At 37.7% G+C, this 21,790-nt stretch overlaps 1 protein-coding gene across 1 annotated transcript; it reads right to left on the minus strand.

Annotated features, from left to right (window-relative positions):
- Positions 1-664: 664 nt before the first annotated feature.
- On the minus strand, positions 665-21,250 carry PSMA6 (proteasome 20S subunit alpha 6). Its single transcript, XM_046654405.1, has 7 exons — positions 21,087-21,250; positions 8,676-8,770; positions 8,117-8,198; positions 7,244-7,399; positions 4,069-4,247; positions 2,720-2,814; positions 665-888 (listed from the first exon to the last, which is right to left on the minus strand). The coding sequence occupies exons 1-7, from the start codon at positions 21,160-21,162 to the stop codon at positions 831-833; spliced, it is 741 nt and encodes a 246-aa protein (XP_046510361.1). The 5' UTR covers positions 21,163-21,250; the 3' UTR covers positions 665-830.
- Between the last annotated feature and the right edge of the window lie 540 nt (positions 21,251-21,790).

The raw sequence follows: 21,790 nt of genomic DNA on the forward strand, positions 1-21,790 counted from the left end.
ATACCATATCTTCTTTATCCAATCATCAGTTGATGGGCACTTAGGTTGCTTCCATGTCTTGGCTATTGTAAATAATGCTGCCATGAACATAGGGGCGCATGGGACTTTTGGAATTGCTTATTTCAAGCTCTTTGGATAGATACCCAGTAGTGGGATGGTTGGGTCATATGCTATTTCATTTTTAATTTTTTGAGAAATCTCCATACTGTTTTCCATAGTGGCAGCACCAGTTTGCATTCCCACCAGCAGTGTCTGAGGGTTCCTTTTTCTCCACAACCTCTCCAACATTTGTTACTTTTTGTTTTAGTTATTTTTGCCAATAATGCTAATTTTTTACTGTAGTTAAAATCTCCAATGGAAGTCGGAGTCCAGGTTCAGGAATATCTCATTTGAATGAATGAAGAATTATAAAAAAAAGGCCTTGCCTCACACGCCAACTTACAGCCAGAGCCAAGTTTTGAATCCAGATTTTTAGTTTGCTATTTATTAATTATGACATGTAACTATAGTTTAAATCTCTGGCTATTGCGTTGCTTAAACCAAAGAAACCTGGATCTCTGTCAACAATAAAGCTTACTACAAGGTGAAGACGGTGAATATTTAACAGTCTGCATGTACTAAAGGCTTAATACTTAAAACTGGAGGTAAAGAAGACAGGATGCGATTATTTTCCAAAAGCACTGTTTTTATTTATAGAGTCCTAACGACTTCAGTGGCAGCAGGAGTGGGAGAGGTTCCTTTTTCAATCCAGGGGCCTCCAAAATGTTGGTCTGTTGTTACCAAACACACAGGCCAGTGGCATCATGGATTTGGTAAACTAACTACAATGTTTAGTCTCTCTCTGCTAGAGCAACAAGGTGAGCGTCAATCTCTGCTTCTGTGAGAATCCTGGAAGGCAAAGGGAAAAACCCCCACAACTATTTACTTTTTGAAAACTCTTTATTTTGCAAGATTCGAAACACACACAAAAGCAGAATAGATAGCAATAAACTCCTGTGTATATTTATCACCCAACTTCAACAATTATCAATTTATAGCTAATTTTTTCAAAATATATATACCCACCACTCATCCCTTCAGATTATTTTGAAGGAATTCCTAGACATCATATCAACTTCACCTATACACAAAAATGTTCCCTTCTGACATCAGATCCCGAATTAAGTCTTTTGAACACTATTTTAGTTGCAGCTATGATAGAAAACATTTAAATTATATACAATGTATTCTATTTTAGCTCTTATGTCAAAATGCTTTTATACCTAGTATAACTCAAATCTGAGAGGGAAGAAGGCAGTCCATGTTGGACATATGATATTTTCTAAATGATGTTTGCCCCAAAGAAATAAATTGCTTGGCAACCTTTAATGTGACCTATTACTGCTGGACTTCTAAAAAGTGAAATTTGTCAAAGTGACACTTTTTAGTGCAAACTGAGGCAATGTAAGCAGTTTGTATAGTTGTTGAATGCTTATGTTATATATTCGAGTTATTATTTAAGTATATTTACTATCACAGAACTCATAAATGACACAAGGGCTTTTTGAAGACATAAAATGATACAAGATCTTTGGTTTCTTATTTATTTAACTAATAGATGAAAATAAAAAATTTAAAGGTTATAGGAGAGTCTCAGAATAGAAAAGAAAACAAGAACTAATTGTAGGTCTTTAGAGAGATTTATAAATTGCTCCTGCTGGAATTTTACTGCTTTGGAAAAAAAAAAACAACCTTTTCCTACTGGAAAAAAAAGAAAACAACCAGTGGAATCTATCTAGTAGATTCAATTTTTTTTTTTAACTCCATGAATTTTTGCTAAACTTTTTATTTTTCTATCACTTACCTGCAGGCAACAAAAAGAACAAATTAGAAAAAAGAGCATACTAATAAAAAACTGTTCAAGGCCTGGTTAAGCTTAGTTTACCACCTTTTTTTCCATCCCTAACCATGGGATGACCATGTGTCCTGTAATTGTGACCTAAGGGTAGACACGCATGACAGTTAACATGTTTTCCAGCAGTTCCTTGCATCTGTGGATTAGCTGAAGTATTTTTCACTATTTACAAGAGCATCCAGGTTCATGGTAAGTAAACCACCTCATAGGGTTGCTGGGAAGATTAAGTGGCTGATAAATGTTAAGCACCCAGTGCAGATTTGACTCACGGAAGCCATAAGGTTGATCTGTGGGAGTTAGTTACTTACTGAGTAAGAACAGACAAGCATCCAGCATCTGCAATTCAATTAGCTGTATTCAAAATTTGGGTTTTCCAAAGATCTCTAGATAGGGTCTGATGTATATCAGTACTTCATATTGCTCTTCAAAGCTCCCATTAAAAAACCATGAAATAATCAAAGCTCCACCCGAAAAACTTGAAAACTACCACTTTGGGAGTTGAATTTCTATCGGCCTGAAGCCAAAAAAAGAAAACACTTATGCTTACTTTACTCCTTACATAAAGGAGGTTATTTTATGTCACCTCTGGTATTAGATATAAAATCATTCTGAAATGAGAAGAAAAGCAGTTATGTCTGTCTTAGACATCCAATAAGTTTTAAAACCGATCTCTCAGGTGCTGAAGAAAAAAACTGTAATTGTAGTTCAAAAAAAAGTTTTTTCCCCAAGTTATAGGACAAATGGTCCCACACACCTCCACCTTTTTAGGCTGGAATTCATCACTTGGCAAACTTCTTTAAGAACCTGGTCAATGATATAACTCACCTGAATTTAGGATTTTCAACTGTAACTACTCCAACTTCTATTTCTGAAGGTTTGAAATCAATTGATAGAACAGTAGACAGGCATGTAATCGCAGTCTGAAAAAAGTATCAACATTAAAATATAGTTTTTTTCAGATTCCAAGATTTTCTCATTCCAAGCTTATACAAACATGAGTCAACCACAAGCTGTTTCTGCTCCAGGTTTCAGTGATGCAGTTCTATAGCCACACGTTACTAACAGACTATTTAATATGTGACCTGCCAAGACAAACTTGTTTATACCAAGTTGAGCCATAAATTAAAAGGGTCCATCGAACAAAGCAGGATGGTTTACAGAAAACAGTCTGTCTGTTTGATGACCATTACATGCCAGGCACTATGCTTAGCACTTAGGGTTAGATGGGGAGAGGATAAAGATAAATGATACAGTCTTCAATGAATTGACAGTAATGATAATTTAAGAATGTTCTAAGTGGGTTTGTATCTGATGTGATTACTTATGTAATTATGAACTGCAATTTAAAAAAAACCTTTATGAAACATTTAAACAGGGTATAGTACCTCCCAGATAAGACCCAGCTTTGTATCTCCTGGTAATATAAATAATACTGCCAATCAAACATCAAAGTATTAGATGGTAATTTTTCCTTTATCATTTATCAGAATCACGTTAGTCTTTAGAATGGTTGTATCCCAGACTCTCATTTCCAAAATCTACTAAAACTTTTGTTTTTAACTTATTGGCAGTTAAGTAAGAGGCTTCTCTGGTCTAAGCATACTAAATATTTGTATAAGAATTTTTGCTTGTCCTGTCAATTTAAAACTTCCAAACCATAATGAATAATCCCAAGAACCCTGAATAAAGCTAGCTCTACTTCTGCATCCCAGATAATTTCTTTGCCAAGTCATCCTGTGAGTTTATCCTTTTAGTAGGAAGATGTTTGCTTCCCTGAGAATTTGGTGTGTGGCCATTTCTCCTTTAGGACCATAAGAGCAACACTACTGACTCAACTTTTTCACTTTTGCTACCAGGAAGCTTAAGCCTCTTTGAGTCACAACCATGCAGGTCTTTGGGCCTGGCTTGATTCCTATTCTTAGTTATGTTTTCCCATTTTATATGTGTTTTGTTGAAAGCAATTTCAAATACATTATGAAGTGAGATAGGGAATTAGGTGAAGAAAAGCCTCACGGTTTCCATGTCAGCTGAATGACACCAATTTTACCATTAAGCTGACAAACTTGGATCTCATGATATAACCCAGGAATAGCCTGTGTAGCTTGTCAATTACGCAATGATCCTCTCTATTCTATACAGCATAAAAAAAAGTCAGCTCCTTTTGGCTAACTTACTTCCACTGTTTGTTCAAATGTCCAATCAAATTTCTTCTTCACTTTTTTTTCAAGGAAGCTGGTTGACTCGGTTTGTTTAACTCCTGCTGCAGTGGCTTTAAACCCACAATAGTAACCTGCAGGATCACACTTGTACACCTGAGGGCCTTGTTCTTCATCTATACCAATTAAAATCATACCTAAAAAGAAAGACCCTCATTAAATATCTCATACCTTTATACAACAAAATTTCTTCTCCCTTGGTATTGTCACATAGCTGTTCTTAATTATTACTCTGGTCATTTATTTTAGGATATGTGTTTTGCTTTGAGAAAACTGATAAAATAAAGGTTACCCCCACAGATAATTAAGTAAAAAAGAAGTTTCTATTTCACAAAAGATTTTATCACAAATTTTTAAAAAGTTTGAATCTTCAGATGTAATTTACAAACAATTTTCAAATCCCTGCTATTACCCAAAGCATGTTCGTTTGAACGCTAATCTCTCAAGACATTAGCTGGTTAAATAAATTTGGAAAATGTACTTTTCATACAGCTCTTTTATTTAGAGAAGATAGTAACAATAGCATATTAAATGTTCTAAAATTCTCTGCTGTAGGTTGACCTACTTTAACTCAGTAGTTCTCTTCTTTTGGGGGGTGGGGGAGAGAGTAGCCCTGAGCTAACATCTGCTGCGAATCCTCCACTTTTTGCTGAGGAAGACTGGCCCTGAGCTCACATCCGTGCCCATCTTCCTCTACTTTCTATGTGGGACGCCTACCACACATGGTTTGCCAAGCGGTGCCATGTCCGTACCTGGGATCCAAAGTGGTGAACCCCGGGCCACCGGGAAGTGGAATGTGAGCACTTAACCACTGCGCCACCAGTCTGGCCCCAGTAGTTCTTAAATTTATCTGTCCAAGGAATACTTCTCCCTTTTTTAAATTTAAGAACTACCTATTAAGGTTCCAGGGAACTAAAAGTATACAGAATGCACGCACCTGGGGAATGCTGGTGCAAAGAGAAATACACTTAGGAGCTACTTGCCCACCTTTACACTGCCCATCTTTGTTACTACTGGTAGTCAGTATAAACCAAATTCTAAATTTTTACATAGAACTTTGCTATTACAAATCTAATCACGTTATTATAATGATATGCAATTAAAATAAGCACCACCACCAAATTTCTTTCTACTCAGCAGAGCAGGTAACAAAGTATTTAAAGAATGGTTTTTAACTCTTGCTTTCTTATATTATAGATTTGAACTTCTTTTATATAATGGCCTATTAGAATATTCAGTATTAACCAATAAATGTGTTCACATTTATAGATGTTTTATAGAGTCTACTAATAAGGAATTTTCAACCTTATTTTATGGACAAACATTTGATAAGTGATCAGATATGTGCTTTATTCGAATATTACGTCACCCTGTAATTTTTTTTACATTTTATATTTGATATATACAAAGTATATATCAAATCAAATCAAAGTACAAGGGCAACACAAAAGAGATATCCACTTACTGCCCATGGAGAGACAAGAAACACTTTACTCCAGGGTCTTGCAAGATGAGCAGGGTCTAACAGGTATAAGGACATGAAGGGCAATCAAGGCAAAGGAACAACACGTACAGAGGCACTGACACATGAAAGGTCAGGGTTCACCCAGGGAATGACAAAAAGATCCATGTACTACAGGGACTTCAGTGAGGGAGGAAAGAAAGCAGTACAAGAAAGAGGCTACTTAGGATTAAACTTAAGCGGCCCTGCACATGATATGAAGGAGTTTGGAATTTACACCATAGCCAATGAGGAATCAGTTTTTCCGAGAGCAACAATCACAATTGGATTTTAGAATGATAACTCATGCAGCAATATGGAAGACAGACTAGGAAAGAGTGAGAAGGGAGAGGACAGATAAATTAGGTGACAAAGGCAAGAGACAATGAAGAAGTAACAGAGGAGATGGACAAGGAACAGATATTCTGAGGTAAGGCATGCTGACTGATCAGATGACCAGGGAAGGTGGGGTCGGGGTAGGAAAGAGAAGTTGAGGATGAAAGTAGGAAAACAGAATGACTTCAAATTTGAAGTATCTGTGGATGTGGAGGGAGGGCTTGGGCTAAGGCTAATGTGGGAGTGATTGGCATACAGGTAGGAAATGAAGCCATGCAAGTGGGTGAGACCACACAGACAGAACAAAAGAGGGAGAGAAAGACCAAGGAGAGAAACCTGGTGAGCAACAACATTTAAGGGACCAGCAGAAGAGGATGCGCTAAGGAAAGTGAGGAGGAGAAGAGAGCACTACTAAAGAAATCAAGGGAGACTTTTTAAGTGAGAGGAGAAAATTAGGGTCAGATGCCAAAAAGGGAAACCATTACACTGACTGCCTTAATTCTCATGAATGAATGACACAACGTCAGAAATAAACGTGTGTTGAGTTTTTCAGGCTAATTTATTTACATTAAATCTAAAATCAGTAAATTTTATCCCTTTCCCAAAAAATTTTACTTGTTAAAAAAATTTTTTTTATTCTAAAAATATGAATCACAGGAATATGTGTGCGAGCCTCATTCTGTAGGGTGGTCAAAAGAAACAGCTACATTGTTAAGATGCCTAGTTTAGACATTATCATCAAACCAGTAATCTAGAATTGTGGTAGAACTCCCATTACAAAAGCCTAATATTACAGTGACTTGGATCTTTCAAACAACACATCCTAAATAGAATTTTTTTTTCTTGTGAAGAAGACTGGCCCTGGGCTAACATCTGTTGCCAATCCTCCTCTTTTTGCTTGAGGAAGATTGTTCCTGAGCTAGTATCTATGCCAATCTTCCTCAATTCTGTATGTGGGACACCACCACAGCAGGGCTTGATGAGTGGTGTGTAGGTCCACGCCACGGATCTGAACCTGCAAACAAAGCACCGAAGTGGAGCGCATGAACTTAACCACTGTGCCACTGGGCCAGCCCCTAAATAGAAATATTTTGATAAAAAGTCTAATAGCATCTAAAGCTTAAAGATAATACCTAAAATATTGTTGTGAAACCTATCCTTCATTGCTCATTTATTATAAAGACGTCCTCATCTTATATAATTTCCAAACCACATGTTCAGAACCCAAGTGTTACTGAAATAACTTTCCCTGAAAAACTACAATTCATCATCTGGGAGACATTTTAGCATACTTACAACAACCAAGAGGTCTCATTTCAGCATTTTGTGTGTAGACCTGAGAAATATCAGCAATTCTTTTACACAGCATGTCCACAGGAATCTCATAGCCATACTTGTACTTCCAATTAGCTGCCTCATAGCGTGCCCTCTGTACCTGGGATCTGCTGTCAGCTGAGACCATAGAAAACAAAGGTTTACTTCTTTAGAAGGAAAGAACGAACCTCAGAGCCAGAGAATTTTCCCAGTATATATCTCTCTCCATTATGACTAAAGGAAAGCAGAAGTGGTCCACTACGGCTTTGTTCCCCACCAATGAATATCAAATGACTCAGCAAAAGGACATGACAAAAAGGAAACCGTTAAGAGATGGAGTTTTATCTGCAGCACTGCCCTCTCATGATGAGCCCTTCATCAGCTGTCAAAATAGTTTCTACAGGTATCTAATAAACTCCCGAAAGAAAAAGTTTTAAGGAGAGAGAATGATGTTTCTCTTACCCTTTATTTTGTAGGCTTGAATGTTCCCTTGATTTCAGAAAATAGAAACCCAGAGTAATTTTTACAATTCTCACCTACTTATAAACCAGTGTCATTATTACCAGGTTTGAGATATACTGACTTATGTCCCCTTAAACTATTAACTGTATCTGAAATAAATCGTCTGTGAGAGGGGCCTCAGCCCAGTCTCCCTGACAGGAGCACAGAGATCTATTATACTTATGATTTCAGGAATGCTCACAATACTCGGAAGACAGTGACACTAGTCCTGGAAGAGTGCAAATCTACTCATAGCACCTGAAAACTAGGCACTAAAGGCAGCCTTCTAAAATAATATAACTAAAAAATAATTCGAAGAAAATAACAAATCTAAGTAGACACCGAGCCAATTACCTGTCATTCCTGTCATCACACAGCCAATGTTTTCGGTTATCTTGAATAAGTGAGTCACTGTGCTGGAATCCAATAATTTGTCCTAATGAAAAAAGTAAATTAAGATCACAAAAAAAAATATCACACATCTCTGTGTAGTGATAAAAAACTACTACAGAATTATAACAATAAATCATATAATGAATGTCTTCTGTTCATTTTGCAGTCAAAGCCAATTACAAACAGGGAAGGGGATCTGTTTTCTTGTTTTTTAGATGATATGTTTCCTGTGGGCAAGAATTATAGCTCACCAAAGTGTGTTTCAAGGTCCCTGAAGACAAAAGACCTGGAAATTCCATTGTGCTTATAATCGTACCACAAAATTAACATGTTAATTCTACCTACTCAGCTAAACTGTCCATCGCTGCTCAATAAATACTTCTTAAATGACAGACAGGAAAGCAGAGTCAAAGCCAGAATAATGTTAACGTATATAGGTAATAATATACCTTCCTACAAACTTGTGAAAAGTTCTTGATTATATTCTGTACCAAGTGGCTATCTGGGCAGTATTACTTACAGGTACTTTCTTCTGTGTGACAATTACTGCACAGTCTTTCCCTCTGACAGCTACTGATGTAAGGCCACCCTGGTTAATAGCCTTAAAAGCATATTCTGGAAAACAGAATAGTTTTTTTCTTAAAAGGTAGGATAAATTATCATAGATTCATACAGGAGAATAACAAGCAGTCATTACAAAGAATGAGACCGATCTATATGAACTAACATGGAATGCCATTGAAGATGTGCAAAGTCAAAATAATAATAATGATAATAATAAGTCACGGCTAAACCAACTCCATTTTTTTCCATTTTAATTTTACTAAAACCATTTTCATCAGGCTCAAGTATCAAATTTCCAATAAAGATTTAATTTTTACATCAAATCTTTATCAATTGTGTGTTACCATTTTAAAAGTTTGTTTGTTTTGTGGCCATTATTTCTACCATGTCTGGTTTTCCTGGGTCAAACTAAGTTGCTCTAAATTTTCTCAAGATTTACTATTTCTGTTAACTTTTGGTCAATAACTAATTTGACCATATACAGCTTTAACTTCTTTAATTTTGCTTTCTCCCCCCTCCCAACCAAGTTTAATTTTTCTGGATCATGTTTTTGCAATTTTCACATTATCTACAACATAGGACTCTTTAGTTTGTCTGTAAGGAGCTTCAGCCTGTGCACTTCTAGCTGCTCTCAAACCATTGCCCAGGTTCAAACAGCTGGATCAAAGTGGCGGCAGAAAAACAAACTACTTTGGCACCACATAGTTTGGTTGATACTGACTGCCTTTGGAGAGCAGAATCACAGATGAGACGACCTCTTTCCTTGTTATGTATTTCTGTAATATTTAAATTAAATATAAACACATTTTGTAATTAGGAAAATAGCAAAAGAAATTAATATATGTTCATTGTAGAAAATAGAGAAAATACAGAGAATAACATAAGAGAAAAAAATTACTCATAACTTCAATCATTATCGACATTTTGACACATGGATACTTTCAAAATTCTGTCAAGTATTACTCTGAGCACTGGGTTTGAGGCCTGGTCTCATATGTTCAAAAGGCCACTAGTGACGAGGACCAGCTGAGGAAGATACTACCTATTACACCAAAGAATCTCCTTTCACAGGAGTTGTAATAAAAATTCTTTATCAAATATTTCTAAATGGCTAGATACTGAAGAGACAACAAAAGAGTAAAAAGTAAAAGGACTCTAGAAAAATCAGCTTTAAGGAAATGCTCAAATCTAGCTTAGATTTAACTGGCCAACTATAATAGATTATTTTTACAATCTCATTACATCACAAATAACTTCTAAAACTAACATTTCAAAATGCTTCTCAGTTTGGTTTTTAATATGGCCAATAAAGTTTCTACCAAATCAACCCTCCACAGATAAAAAAATTATAAACTATAGACAAAACAATAACTACCTGAAGACACCAGAAAGTGGCCCCAAATAGCTGTATTTTAGAATGGGAGTCAATGTTTGGAAGCAGACAATGGCATGGGGTGCGTTTCCCTTTTTCATGGCTTATAGCCTGAATGTGGGCCTCAGTCAGGGCTAAACATCAACAGAAAACTCAGTCCTTTCGGCCTGAAGAACTCGAGGATAGTCTGGGGATAAACACAGCTGCTGGAAAGTGAGCTAGAGAAAGGAGAAAGCCAGAGAGGGAGAGCTGCAACTTCTACATATAAATGTTGCCCAAAGCTCTGGCTGATTCCATAACCACACACGCACAAGATGGACTACAAGCAGCCAACCTAAGGATAAAAGAATTAAAGTGAGATTCGAGCTGCCACCCAAATTAACTGCCTGCCAGAACAAACCAACACTATTTGGAGGAATATGACAGAATCCAGTCTTCACAACCTAACATTCACAAATGTCCAGGATACAATCCAGCATTACCTACCTTACCAAAAAAGAAAACAAACCAAAACAAACTAAAAAAACCAAACCAAACCAAAAAGAGGAAAATGTGATCCATTTGCAAGAGACCAACCCTGAGATGACCCAGATGTATTAGCAGGCAAACTTATTAAAACTATGCTCAATGACACAATGGGAAATATTCTCAAAATGAAGTAAGATTGGAAATCTCTGCAGATAAAATACAAAAAAACCAAATAGAAAGTGCAGGATTGAAAAAACACAATACTTGAAATTAAGAAAAATTCATCAAATGGACTTAACTGCAGACGGGAGATGATAAAGGAAAGAGTGAATAAGCAAATAAGTGAATATGTAAAAGAGTGAATATACAAATTATCTACTCTTAAGAAGAGAGAGACAACAGATTAAAAAAGACAATGAATCTGTGGGTCAACATCAAAAGGTATAATGCACATGTAACTGGAGTCCTATATGGAGAGGAAAGAGTGAAGCAAAGAAAAATCTGAAGAAATAATAGCTAAAAATGTTCCAAATACGGAAAAAGAAATAAAATTTCGCACTAAAGATCCAGCAAACTCCAAGCAGGATAAATACAAAGAAAACCACACCTAGGCTCATTACAGTCAATTTCCTGAAAACCAAAAGTAGGGAAAATTTGGAAAACAGAGAAAAAGAACAGATTATACATAAGAGAACAACGATTTGAATTTCACAGACTTTACCTGAAGATAGTGGAACATCCTTAAACTGTGGAAAGAAAACCATCAATTCAGAATTCTACATCCAACACAAACATCCTTCAAGAACGAAGGTCAAATAAAGACAATTTCAGAACTGCAACAAGAAATGCTAAAGTTCTTTGGGCTAACGAAAAATGATACTAAACAAAAACTCTGATCTTTAGAAATGAGGAACATCAAAAATGCTGAATATCTGGGTAAATAGTAAAGATTATTTTGTTCTCTTTAATTCTTTAAAAATACATAACAAAAATTATAACATCTGTGGCGTTTATAAAATATGTAGATATATTACTTATAAAAAGGAAAGGGAGTAAATGAACTTACAAGGTTTTGGGATTTGTACTTTTATGTGAAGTGGTAAATATTAACTCTAACAAGACTAGGAGAAGTTAAGCTTGTATATTACAATCCTTAGAGCAACCACTAAAAAAAATTTGCAAAGATATAGCCAAAAAGCTAATAGATTAAAATGAAATTCTAAAAACTATTCAAATAATCCAAAAGAAGGCAAGAAAGGAGGTATAGAGGAACGAACAAGCAAACAAACAAAACAGAGACAAACAGAAATAATAAAACGGTAAACTTAAATCTAACCATGACAACAACTGCACTAAATGATAATCGACAAAATACCCCAATAAAAAGCAGAAATTGTCGGAATGGATAAAAAAGCAAGACTCAAATATATGCTGTCTACCAGAGACACTTTAAGTGAACGAAAAAAAACTTGATCATATAAGTAGTAAGCATCAGAAAGTTGGAGGGACTATATCAATATCAGACAAAGTAGACTTCAAGACAAAAAGTATTACCAGAGATAAAGAGGGACATTTCAAAATGGTAGAAGAATTCATAAAAAGACATAACCATAAACATATATGCACCTTATAAGAGTACTTCAAAATACATGAAAGGTAAGTTAACAAAATTAAAGAGAAATGACCAATCCCACTCAGTTGAAGATTTAACACTGACACCCAGCAACTACTAGAAATAGATACACATGAAAAAAACAGACATATATGATATGAACCACACTATCAACCAACTTGATCTAGTTAATATTTGTAGAATACTATTGGCAGCAACTGAAAAATGCACACAGTATAATGGTATAATATAAATGCACATGGTACATCTGCCAAGACAGATCATATGCTAAGCCATAAAACAAGTCACAGTAAATTTTAAAGTACTGAAATCCCTAAATATTTGAAAATTTAAAAACATACTTCCAAATAATCTATGAGTCAAAGGAGTAACCATGAGAGAAATTTGAAAATATTTTGAACTGAATGGTAACAAAAATATATAAAAATTTGTAGGATGTAGCTAAAACTGTGTTCAGAAGGAATTTTATTGCCATGATGGAAAAACCCTAAGGTGGCCTCCCCTCTACAATCCCTGCCTCCGGTGTTCAGAGCTTTGTGCAACCCCTTCTCCTTGAGTGTAGGCAGGACCTGTGATTTGCTCCTAACAAACTGAATGTGGTGAGGGTGATGGGATGTCACTCTCCTGATCACCTAACATTATATGAGACTTTGTCTTGCTAGTAGACTCACTCTAGAGATTCTTCTTGCTGGCTTGATAAATGGCTAGATGGTAAAGAACCACAGGTAACCCCTATGAACAGCCACCAAGTAGCTGGGGCCCTCAGCCCTACACTGCAAGGAAATGCATTCTGCCAACAACCTCAGTAAGCTGGGAAACAGATTCTTCTCCACTTGAGGCCCTGGATGAGAATGGAGCCTGGACAACACCATGATTACAGCATTGTGAGATCCTAAGCACAGGACCCAGCTAAACTGTACCAAGACTGCTCTTGACCTATACAAACTATGAGATAATAAATGTTAGTTTAAGCTAAGTTTGTAGTAATTTTTACGCAGCATAGAAAACTAATATAATAGTCTTAATTGTTTATATCAGGAAAGGTCTAAAAATCAACAACTTCAGTTTCCACTTTAAGAAGCTAGAAAAGGGCAAAGTAAACCCTATTAAAAGAAAAGAAATAATGAAGATCAGAAATCAATGAGAGACAAAAAGAACATCAGCAAAGTCAAAAATTGATTCTGTGAACCAAAAACCCCAACAAAATTATAAACCCTTTAATATGCTGAAAAAAATGGCCCCATACTGATATCCATGTCCTAATCACTGGAATATCACTTTACATAGCCCCAAAAATGGTCTATGCAGATTGGATTATGCTAAAGATCTTGAGGGGGGATTATCCTGGAGGGCCCTACATAAGATCACGTTTATCCTAAGAGCGAAGCAGAGGGAGATTTTACACACACACAGAGGAGAAGGCGCTGTGAAGAGGGAGCAGAGAGAGATCTGAAGATGCTGGTCTTGAAGATTAGAGTGACTGCAGCCACTAGCCAAGGAATGCTGGCAGCCTCTAGAAGCAGAAGACGCAAGGAACGCATTCTCCCCCAGAGCCTTCAGAGAGAGTGCCGCCCTGCCTCACACCTTGATTTCGGTCCAGTGATACTAATTTTGGACTTCTGGTCTCCAAAACTGTGAGAGTCTAAGTCTCACAGTTGTTTTACGACACCAAGTTTGTGGTAATTTGTTATGACAGCCACAGGAAACTAATACAAACTCCTAACTAATCAAGAAAAGAAGAGAATATGAATTACCAGTATCAGGAATAAAAGATATAAATAGATGTTATAGAGGTAAGGAAATACTAGGAACAATCACTTCTATACAGATCATTCTAAATATCTGGGTCACTATCTTTGATCTTGCCTAATTTCAATACCACATTTTCAATTGTTTGTTGCCTGTTATTACCTGATTGCCCAGAACATGATTTTGGCCTAAAAAATATTCCATCTATGGCTACAGAGGGCAGTAAGTTTGCAATATTTACCAATTCTCCTCCCAACATTACACTTTTTGTTTATAGAGCTTGATCTTTTCCATACCCATGTCTTTGCTTCTTCATGTCCTGCCTGGATTGCCCTCTCACTCCACCCAGCCAAAGCCTGCCCTTCCCCCCTAAGCCTCTTGCATTTCCCATGGACACTTTCTCTCGTTGTCCCAAACAGGACTCTTCAACCCTTTCTCTGAATTCCCATAGCATTTCCTATTTCATCACTAATTTTAGAATTTTCAAGTGTGTATTCCACCCCACACCCACATCCAGATTGAATAGTCAAAGAAAGTAGGAATCAAGAAAATTTAAAATTACATTTGCAACCAGTAGATATTAAATGTTTGGCAGTGGGCCCAATACAGCTTACTCAAGTTGATTTAGAATGTTGGTTTTTCAGAAAGATTCTAATTAATTAAAAGTCAGATAAAATAAGATCAGGATTTAGTTTTTCTTAGGGAAAAGAAATTCTGGTAACACTTGACTCATTCCCACATAGCAACTGTCCTGCAGAGCAAAAAGCATCTAGTGCTGGCAAGTGTTTTGCAGTTTTCTACAGTTCCCACCACTCCTTGTCCTATCTCACCCAGTCTGTTTCAGTCATTTGCATTACTCACCTGGTCTGCCTAAATAATGCAGAAGACAAAAGCCACAAAAGATAGGCGTCACCACCCTCCAATAAAATTTTGTCCTACGAAATAAAAAATATTTTACATACAAAAAATGCTTCTCAACAGAGGATGCACCTGTGAATTGCCAGGCTTCATTGAAGGAGTCCTCCTCCTCTCTCCCTCTCTATACAGACTAGTGCTCTCCAGGAGAACCTTCTGTGATGATGGCAATGTTCGATATTTGCACTGTCCAATACAACAGCCATTAGCTACATGTGGCTACTGAGCACTTGAAATATGGCTAATGCAACTGAGGAGGTGAATTTTTAACTTAATTTAAAGTTCTTAGTTAAGAATTTATCGTTCCTACTATTATCTCCCACTTCTCTGAACCTCCCTTCTCAGTCTCCTTCACTGCTTCCTTCTCCTCAGCCAGCTCCTTAAATATGGGTATTTCCCAGGATTCTATCATTTCTTCCTATCCCTGGATGATTTCATCCTATATAATCACTACTAACTGTCATCTTCAGCTCTGAACTCATACTTGCAAATGCCTATTTCTCCCAAAGATATGTCTGAAAATAAACTCCTCTTCTCTACAAACCTGCTTCTTATCTTACAGTCCTTATCTCAAGTAATGGTATTACTAACCACTCAACTTTTCAAGCTACAAACCTGGGTACCATCCTTGACTCTTCAGCTCTTCTCTCTCATCAGAGAAATGTCCACTCTTATATCTAGGATTTGCTTTAAAACAGCAGAGAGGGGGAAAGTACATGGGAAAGGGGATAAAGAGAAAACAAGGTCGACAAAATGCTGACAACTCATGAAGCTGGGTGAAGGGTACGTGAGGGTCATCGTACTATTCTCCCTACTTTTGTTTGTTTGAAATTTCCCATAATAAAATTTTAAAAAATACAATAAACTCAAGAGTCTCCCCTTCTCCATCCTGTGTCTCAGTATCTTAGCTCACTCATTAGGGCTTATCTGGATCACTGAACGAACCTCTCCTAATCGATCTTCCTGCCACAAGTCCCTTTCTACCCTAATTCTAATTCCACACTCAACTCTCTTGCTATCTTAATAATCTTGTGGTTCTTAAAGATTTCCACCAGCTATGTCCAAAACCCAAGGGACAAAGTCCAATCCCTACCATGGCGCTCAAATCTCTTCAAAATCTTGCTACAATCTACTCTTCTAGTTGTCACTGTCTATGCTCCAGCCACACTGACTGACCTGTGCACTGACTCAAATTTCCTTATCTAGTCTCCATCTAGATGAATTCAACAGCTCTGAGGAATCTTTCCTGGCTCTCCCTGGCAGTGTCACTTCCAATAGTATCCTTCTTTGTACTGTTATTTTAGTACTCACCATGGTGCACCCTAATTTTCAATAAGATTTTGTATAAATGAATCCCCATTATAAACACTACCACCATAAAATATATATTTTGTAATAATTTCCAGAAAAATGCAAACTGCCAGAATAAAGAATCTAGAGACAACTTAGTAACCAAAGAATATCTTCTAAAGAAACACTAGTAGGGTAAAAAGTAATATCACAGTTTATAGCAGAGGTAAGCATGAAGGCCAATTAAGAAAAAACAGAATAGCTTACGGGGCAGCATTTACAAGGCATATTTATTTTTTAAAGTCAGAATTCAAAGGTCAGAAATAGTAATTAAATGCTTTTTTCCCATCACTAAAGATTTTGTTTTTTGGATATTTCAGAAACTTACAAAACTAGCAAACACTATTACATTAATCTCAATAATGTTCTTGAATGTCCAAGTTTACGCAGAAAAATCCTAACTGATAGCTCATTTCCCACATTTTAAATGGGAGGGGTCGGCCCAGTGGTGCAGAGGTTAAATTCACACGTCCCGCTTCTCCGCGGCCCGGGGTTCGCCGGTTCGGATCCCAGGTGCAGACATGGCATCACTCGGCACGCCATGCTGTGGTAGGCGTCCCACATATTAAAAAAAGAAGAGGAAGATGGGCACGGATGTTAGCTCGGGGCCAGGCTTCCTCAGCAAAAAGAGGAGGACTGGCAGTAGTTAGCTCAGGGCTAATCTTCCTCAAAAAAAAAAAAAAGAGAGAGAGAGAGAGAAGTGGGAGAAATTATAATGGATTACACTCAACCCCAAACCCCTAATTTCTTAAATTGTAACTTTAATACATAGTAAAATACCTATATATAAGTATTAGGTTGAACCACATGAAACAACCATTTTTATCAGTAAAAAATGGTCGAACATCAACAGTTTCATATGGTTCAACTTAACAACAAACCATTAGGTTAGAATGTACTGCCTCCTTGATTACAAACAAAATGGTTAACGAACAGTTGTTTTGTATAGAGACCTCTTTTCCACAGTAATCTCTTATTCACTTTGCCTCTTTCCCTACAATTTCCCCCAATGCTTTCCCAACTTTTCTGGGACTCATTTGTATAATACTAGGGAAAAACAGGGGCTAAATATAAAAGGGACTGTGACAAAATGCTCAGGACAAGCACACAATGCCAGACAATGGCTCACATTATGATCTGCTTAGTGCGATGCTACCAACAGCAGAGCTGCACATCCCCTTTATGGACACTCATCAGCTTTGAAAAGCATCTACAGGTGAGTCTGAGGTTCTGACAACTACAGGAATGTAACTCAAGATTTTTCCCACCCATAATTTTGTTTAAAAATGCTGTAGTGAGTTTTGGGAGATAAATACGATTTTTTTCCATACAAACATGGGATAGAAAAATAAAAACTAATTAAGAGATCTGTACATTCTATGAAGTCTGGTTATTAAAAAAACAAAAAATGCTCTACTGAGGTAAGGCAGGTATTCTGCAAGATATGTCTACATTCAATTTCAATGTTGTGTGACCAGAAACTTTTTGTTATTACGATTTTTTGAAACTGTTCGTTCTGTCTTTCCCTAACCTTGTAACCTAAACAGAACGTGTCTCATTTCATAGTGTTTCCTAATATTACTCTTTAAAATGGTGATCTTCAACTGGGTGGCGTCATTAGAACTCTTGGCACTTGTGTAGTGGGAGGGGGAATATGAGGTTTGAAAACATAGTGTTTAATCTCATTACTTATTTGTGCAGTTATAACATATATTCATACAAATTCATATATGTATGTATATACACATTTAATTTCAAATCAGATTCAAGGAAGGCATGAGAAGCCTGGGTTGAGAAATGCTACTTTAAAACAAGAATTCTTTTTTAACAGCAAAAGAGGCAAACAGTAAGTACTTCTCCATCCATTTATTTTTGAAACTCCTGATTCCATTTTAATCAGCCACTTGTTTCTTCCTGACAGCATCCCTCACAGAAACATTCATTGAGCACTTACTATGTGACAGACACTGTTCTAAGTACTTTACATCTATCAACTCATTAAAACCTTAGGGCCATATAAGGTAGGTGGAATTATCATCTCTATTTTACATATGAAGAAAGTTCTCATCGTTAGTGTGGAGCCAAGACTCAACCCAGGAATCCTGGCTTCAATATAACGCCTCTTCTAGATGAGAAAACTGTCCTCTCCAGTCTGTCTCCACCAGTCCACTTCTTTCCTGTTTTTTATCTGCATGCTCCCTTCTTAGATGCAACCAGGCAATGCTCACATCCACCGGGCAGGAAAATTCAAGCAACTGCTCAGCAAAAGATCAGCAAGCAGAAGAGGAGGCCTGAAAGGAATCAGGCTTATTCTGCCCTACCTGGGCCTTAGTTTGCCCACTGAAAATTTGGAGAAGTCCTGAACTTAGTTTTCAAAGCTAGGTGTTCTGTAGATAGCTCTACAATTTTTCTTAAAACACACACACACACCCCCCTTGAATACACACATTAAGAAAAATTTTTCAATAGTTATCAAAGGGTACAAACGATAATCAAAAATCTTTCTCCTAACTCCCTGGGAGCAAACACTGTCAACAGTGTGCTCTAATTACGGCCAGCATTACAACTAAATTTATACCTCTAATGTTTGATTTATCAACGTTGGACGACATTTATCTTTTGAGCCCCAATTATGGAAGATGAGGAGCAGACACACCTTTCCATTAATCTTTCCTTCCCTTGTCATCTCCCCATTTTTGTTATATTATTTTTCCACTGTCAAGATTAACAATTTGTAGCACAACCAGAATGACCTACAACTAGAATATACAACTGTGTACTGGGGGTCTTTGGGGAGAAGAAGAAAAAATAATAAGAATAAATCTAAAAAATTTAAAAAAGATTAACAATTCTTACTCTATGATTCTTATACGCTTTGTCTTAGGTGGATTCTAAAGTTTATAAACTAATAAATGGTACTTACAGTATTATGACAATAGACATATTTCACTATTGAACCAAGCATGGATGGACCATGAAAAGGGAAATATTCCATGTCTACAGAACTACTAATCTAACAGACTAAACAAATGAGCCAAAGAATCAAACAGGCAACTAATAATATTTACGGAGCACTCAATACTGTACTAAGCACTCCACATACATCACCGTATTTAATCCTCAAAACAACCACATAAGAAGGGAATTATCTGCCCAACTTTGCAAGCAGAAACTAAGGCTAAAGTTACATCACTTGCTCAGGTCGGCCAGTATGGAGCAGAGCAGGGATCTGAATCCAGGTGTAGCTCCAGGGCCTGAACTCTTCACTATACTGCTTGCTCATTACTAACTATTCTTTCACTTTCATTTTCTTACCAACGTCTAATTAGTGCCCTGAATAGCAGAGGGAGTGCGTCGTTGAACAAGGCAGAGTTTAAAGTCATTCTGTCTAGATATTAAACTTGTTTTGAACAAGTTATGTTCTATTCCAAAGCTTTTTAAACTATTGAAATGACACTATATACAGCCTTTCTATTCACCAAATCTGAGAATTAAAGACTATGCTTTATGGCTGGATTTCACAAAATAGTATACAAAAGCAAAGGGGAGGTCTAAGTGACTTTTGCTGTTCACATATTAAAAACCATGAAATAGAACACTGAAAGCAGCAGTCCCAAACAGAAAAATTCTTTAAAACTCAGCAATGAAACTTTAAAAATGAAACGTCCTTGAGGATACAGTTATCATCTCTCTGTTCTATCTTTGATCATATTTTTCAATTGGGGCTGAGTTAAAGGGTTACTGAATTACCCAACATGATGTTATTTCTTGCTACATTATATACAGTAAGTAGCCACATAGTGAACTGGTTTCATTCCAAGTTATTTTTAAGTATTTGTAAAATTTACACGTGAAGAGAACCTCAATTTACAGGCCAACTCCCTCATTATTTCCAAGTACAGATGATATTACTGTCCTTGCCAAGGCACTGAGGTGCTAAACTCACTAAAAAATGAAACCGTCACAGACCAAATGTAAATCAGGTTCTCCTGATACTAAGTTCTCTACAGCAAGAGGTTAAGGGTCTGGGCTATAATCATAACTTAGACCCTGAAACCATTTCGACCCAACAAAATATACTGTGATAAGGAAGAACCGATAACTAGTTTAGGGTTTATTTCCATTAAAGCTGTTCTTCAGTAAACAGTTCACCATTCCTCATCTCCTATTCAGAACCAGCTTTTAAACTACAGGAGCATTCAAACAGATGTAGGCTAAAAGGGAGAGGTAGTTTCAAGAGCAGCTCTAGAACTGACAGCCACTCATTCTATCTACCAGTTTTCCAAAGACGTCCTAAACTCTGTAGATCCTTGTAATTTGGCACTTTTTCTTCTTATCCGTTTAGGTATCTGTCACTCCCTTTAAGCTGTGAGCTTCAGTATACAGAGGGTGTGACATCTTTGCATCCCCTAGGACCAGCGCAGTGTCTGGCACATAGTAGGCTCGGAATGCCTGTGTGGAACTAACCACAGGACAAGGAAGTCCATGCTGCAAACAAAGAAAAACGGAGAGGGGACGTTTTAATTGGGAGGTTAAGGAACCAATTACCCTTTAGAGAAGTACAGACGTTGAGCTCACTCAGGCCCAAACGTCACCAGCGTAGAGGCGTCAGGAAGCCGGAGTCCCTTCCCTAACTCCTTATTGTGTCCAGGCGGTGCGGCCGCTCGCCCCGCAGAGGCCGAGCCTTCAGCCTGCAGGCCCCGAACCCCCTCCAGACAGGGGTGGGAACACCACGGGGCTCAACGCGGCCTCGGCCCTTCTCCCGGCCCAGCTCCGGCCACGCTTCAGCCCCAGACTAAACTCCGGCCGCGCCTGCCTGCTCCAGGCCGTACCGTGACAGAGCAATCCGAGCGGCTCAAAGGCGGGCCCGGTTCACTCACCTACTTGGTAAAGCCGACCCTCGGGTGAAAAAATGGTAATGTGGCGGTCAAACCCAGCGCTGGAACCTCGGGACATCGTGCACCCACTACTTTAAGCAGTTTCTGGTCCCCGCAGCTCCCACACCAGGCGTACAGACCCCTCCGGAAGTTGCAGCGACTGCTTCCGGGTCACCGGCCGGCTTCATCCGCTCTTGCGCGCCGGACTCACGACTCCAGCGTCAGTTCCCCCGCAGAGAGCTCCGAGGCCACGCCCCTGGTGGGGGGAGGGGAGAGCGGACGGAAGGTCTTCGGTGTGCGCTTGCACCAGCTTCCCGTCTGAGCGACTTAGATAGCAGGTGAAACTCGGCTTGTGGCGGTTCAGAGCTTTCATCTGGATGGAGAATGAACTGACTGTAGCAAGAACGGAAAAGCTTTCTGGGGGCCCGGAGTAGCGATTTGCCCATGAGTGTGCCCTCAACAGGTCGTGTATTTAACAAGTCTCGTTAGTTTTGTCACCTTTATATCCAGCCTGTCTGTAACTAATAATGAAGTAGAGCTTGTTACCTCTTTACCTCTAGTTTTCTCCTAAACTCACTTTCCATTAAAAAAAAAAAAATTCGTAAGAACCTCTTAAGGAGTTTCTTAAGGAAGGTCCAATTTCTCAAGAATGTTTTTTTTAAAACTAAAGTTCTATCTTGTTAACCTGAACAAGAAAATCCAAAACT

The sequence above is a fragment of the Equus quagga genome, chromosome 2, assembly GCF_021613505.1.
Source record: "Equus quagga isolate Etosha38 chromosome 2, UCLA_HA_Equagga_1.0, whole genome shotgun sequence".
Taxonomy (NCBI): domain Eukaryota; kingdom Metazoa; phylum Chordata; class Mammalia; order Perissodactyla; family Equidae; genus Equus; species Equus quagga.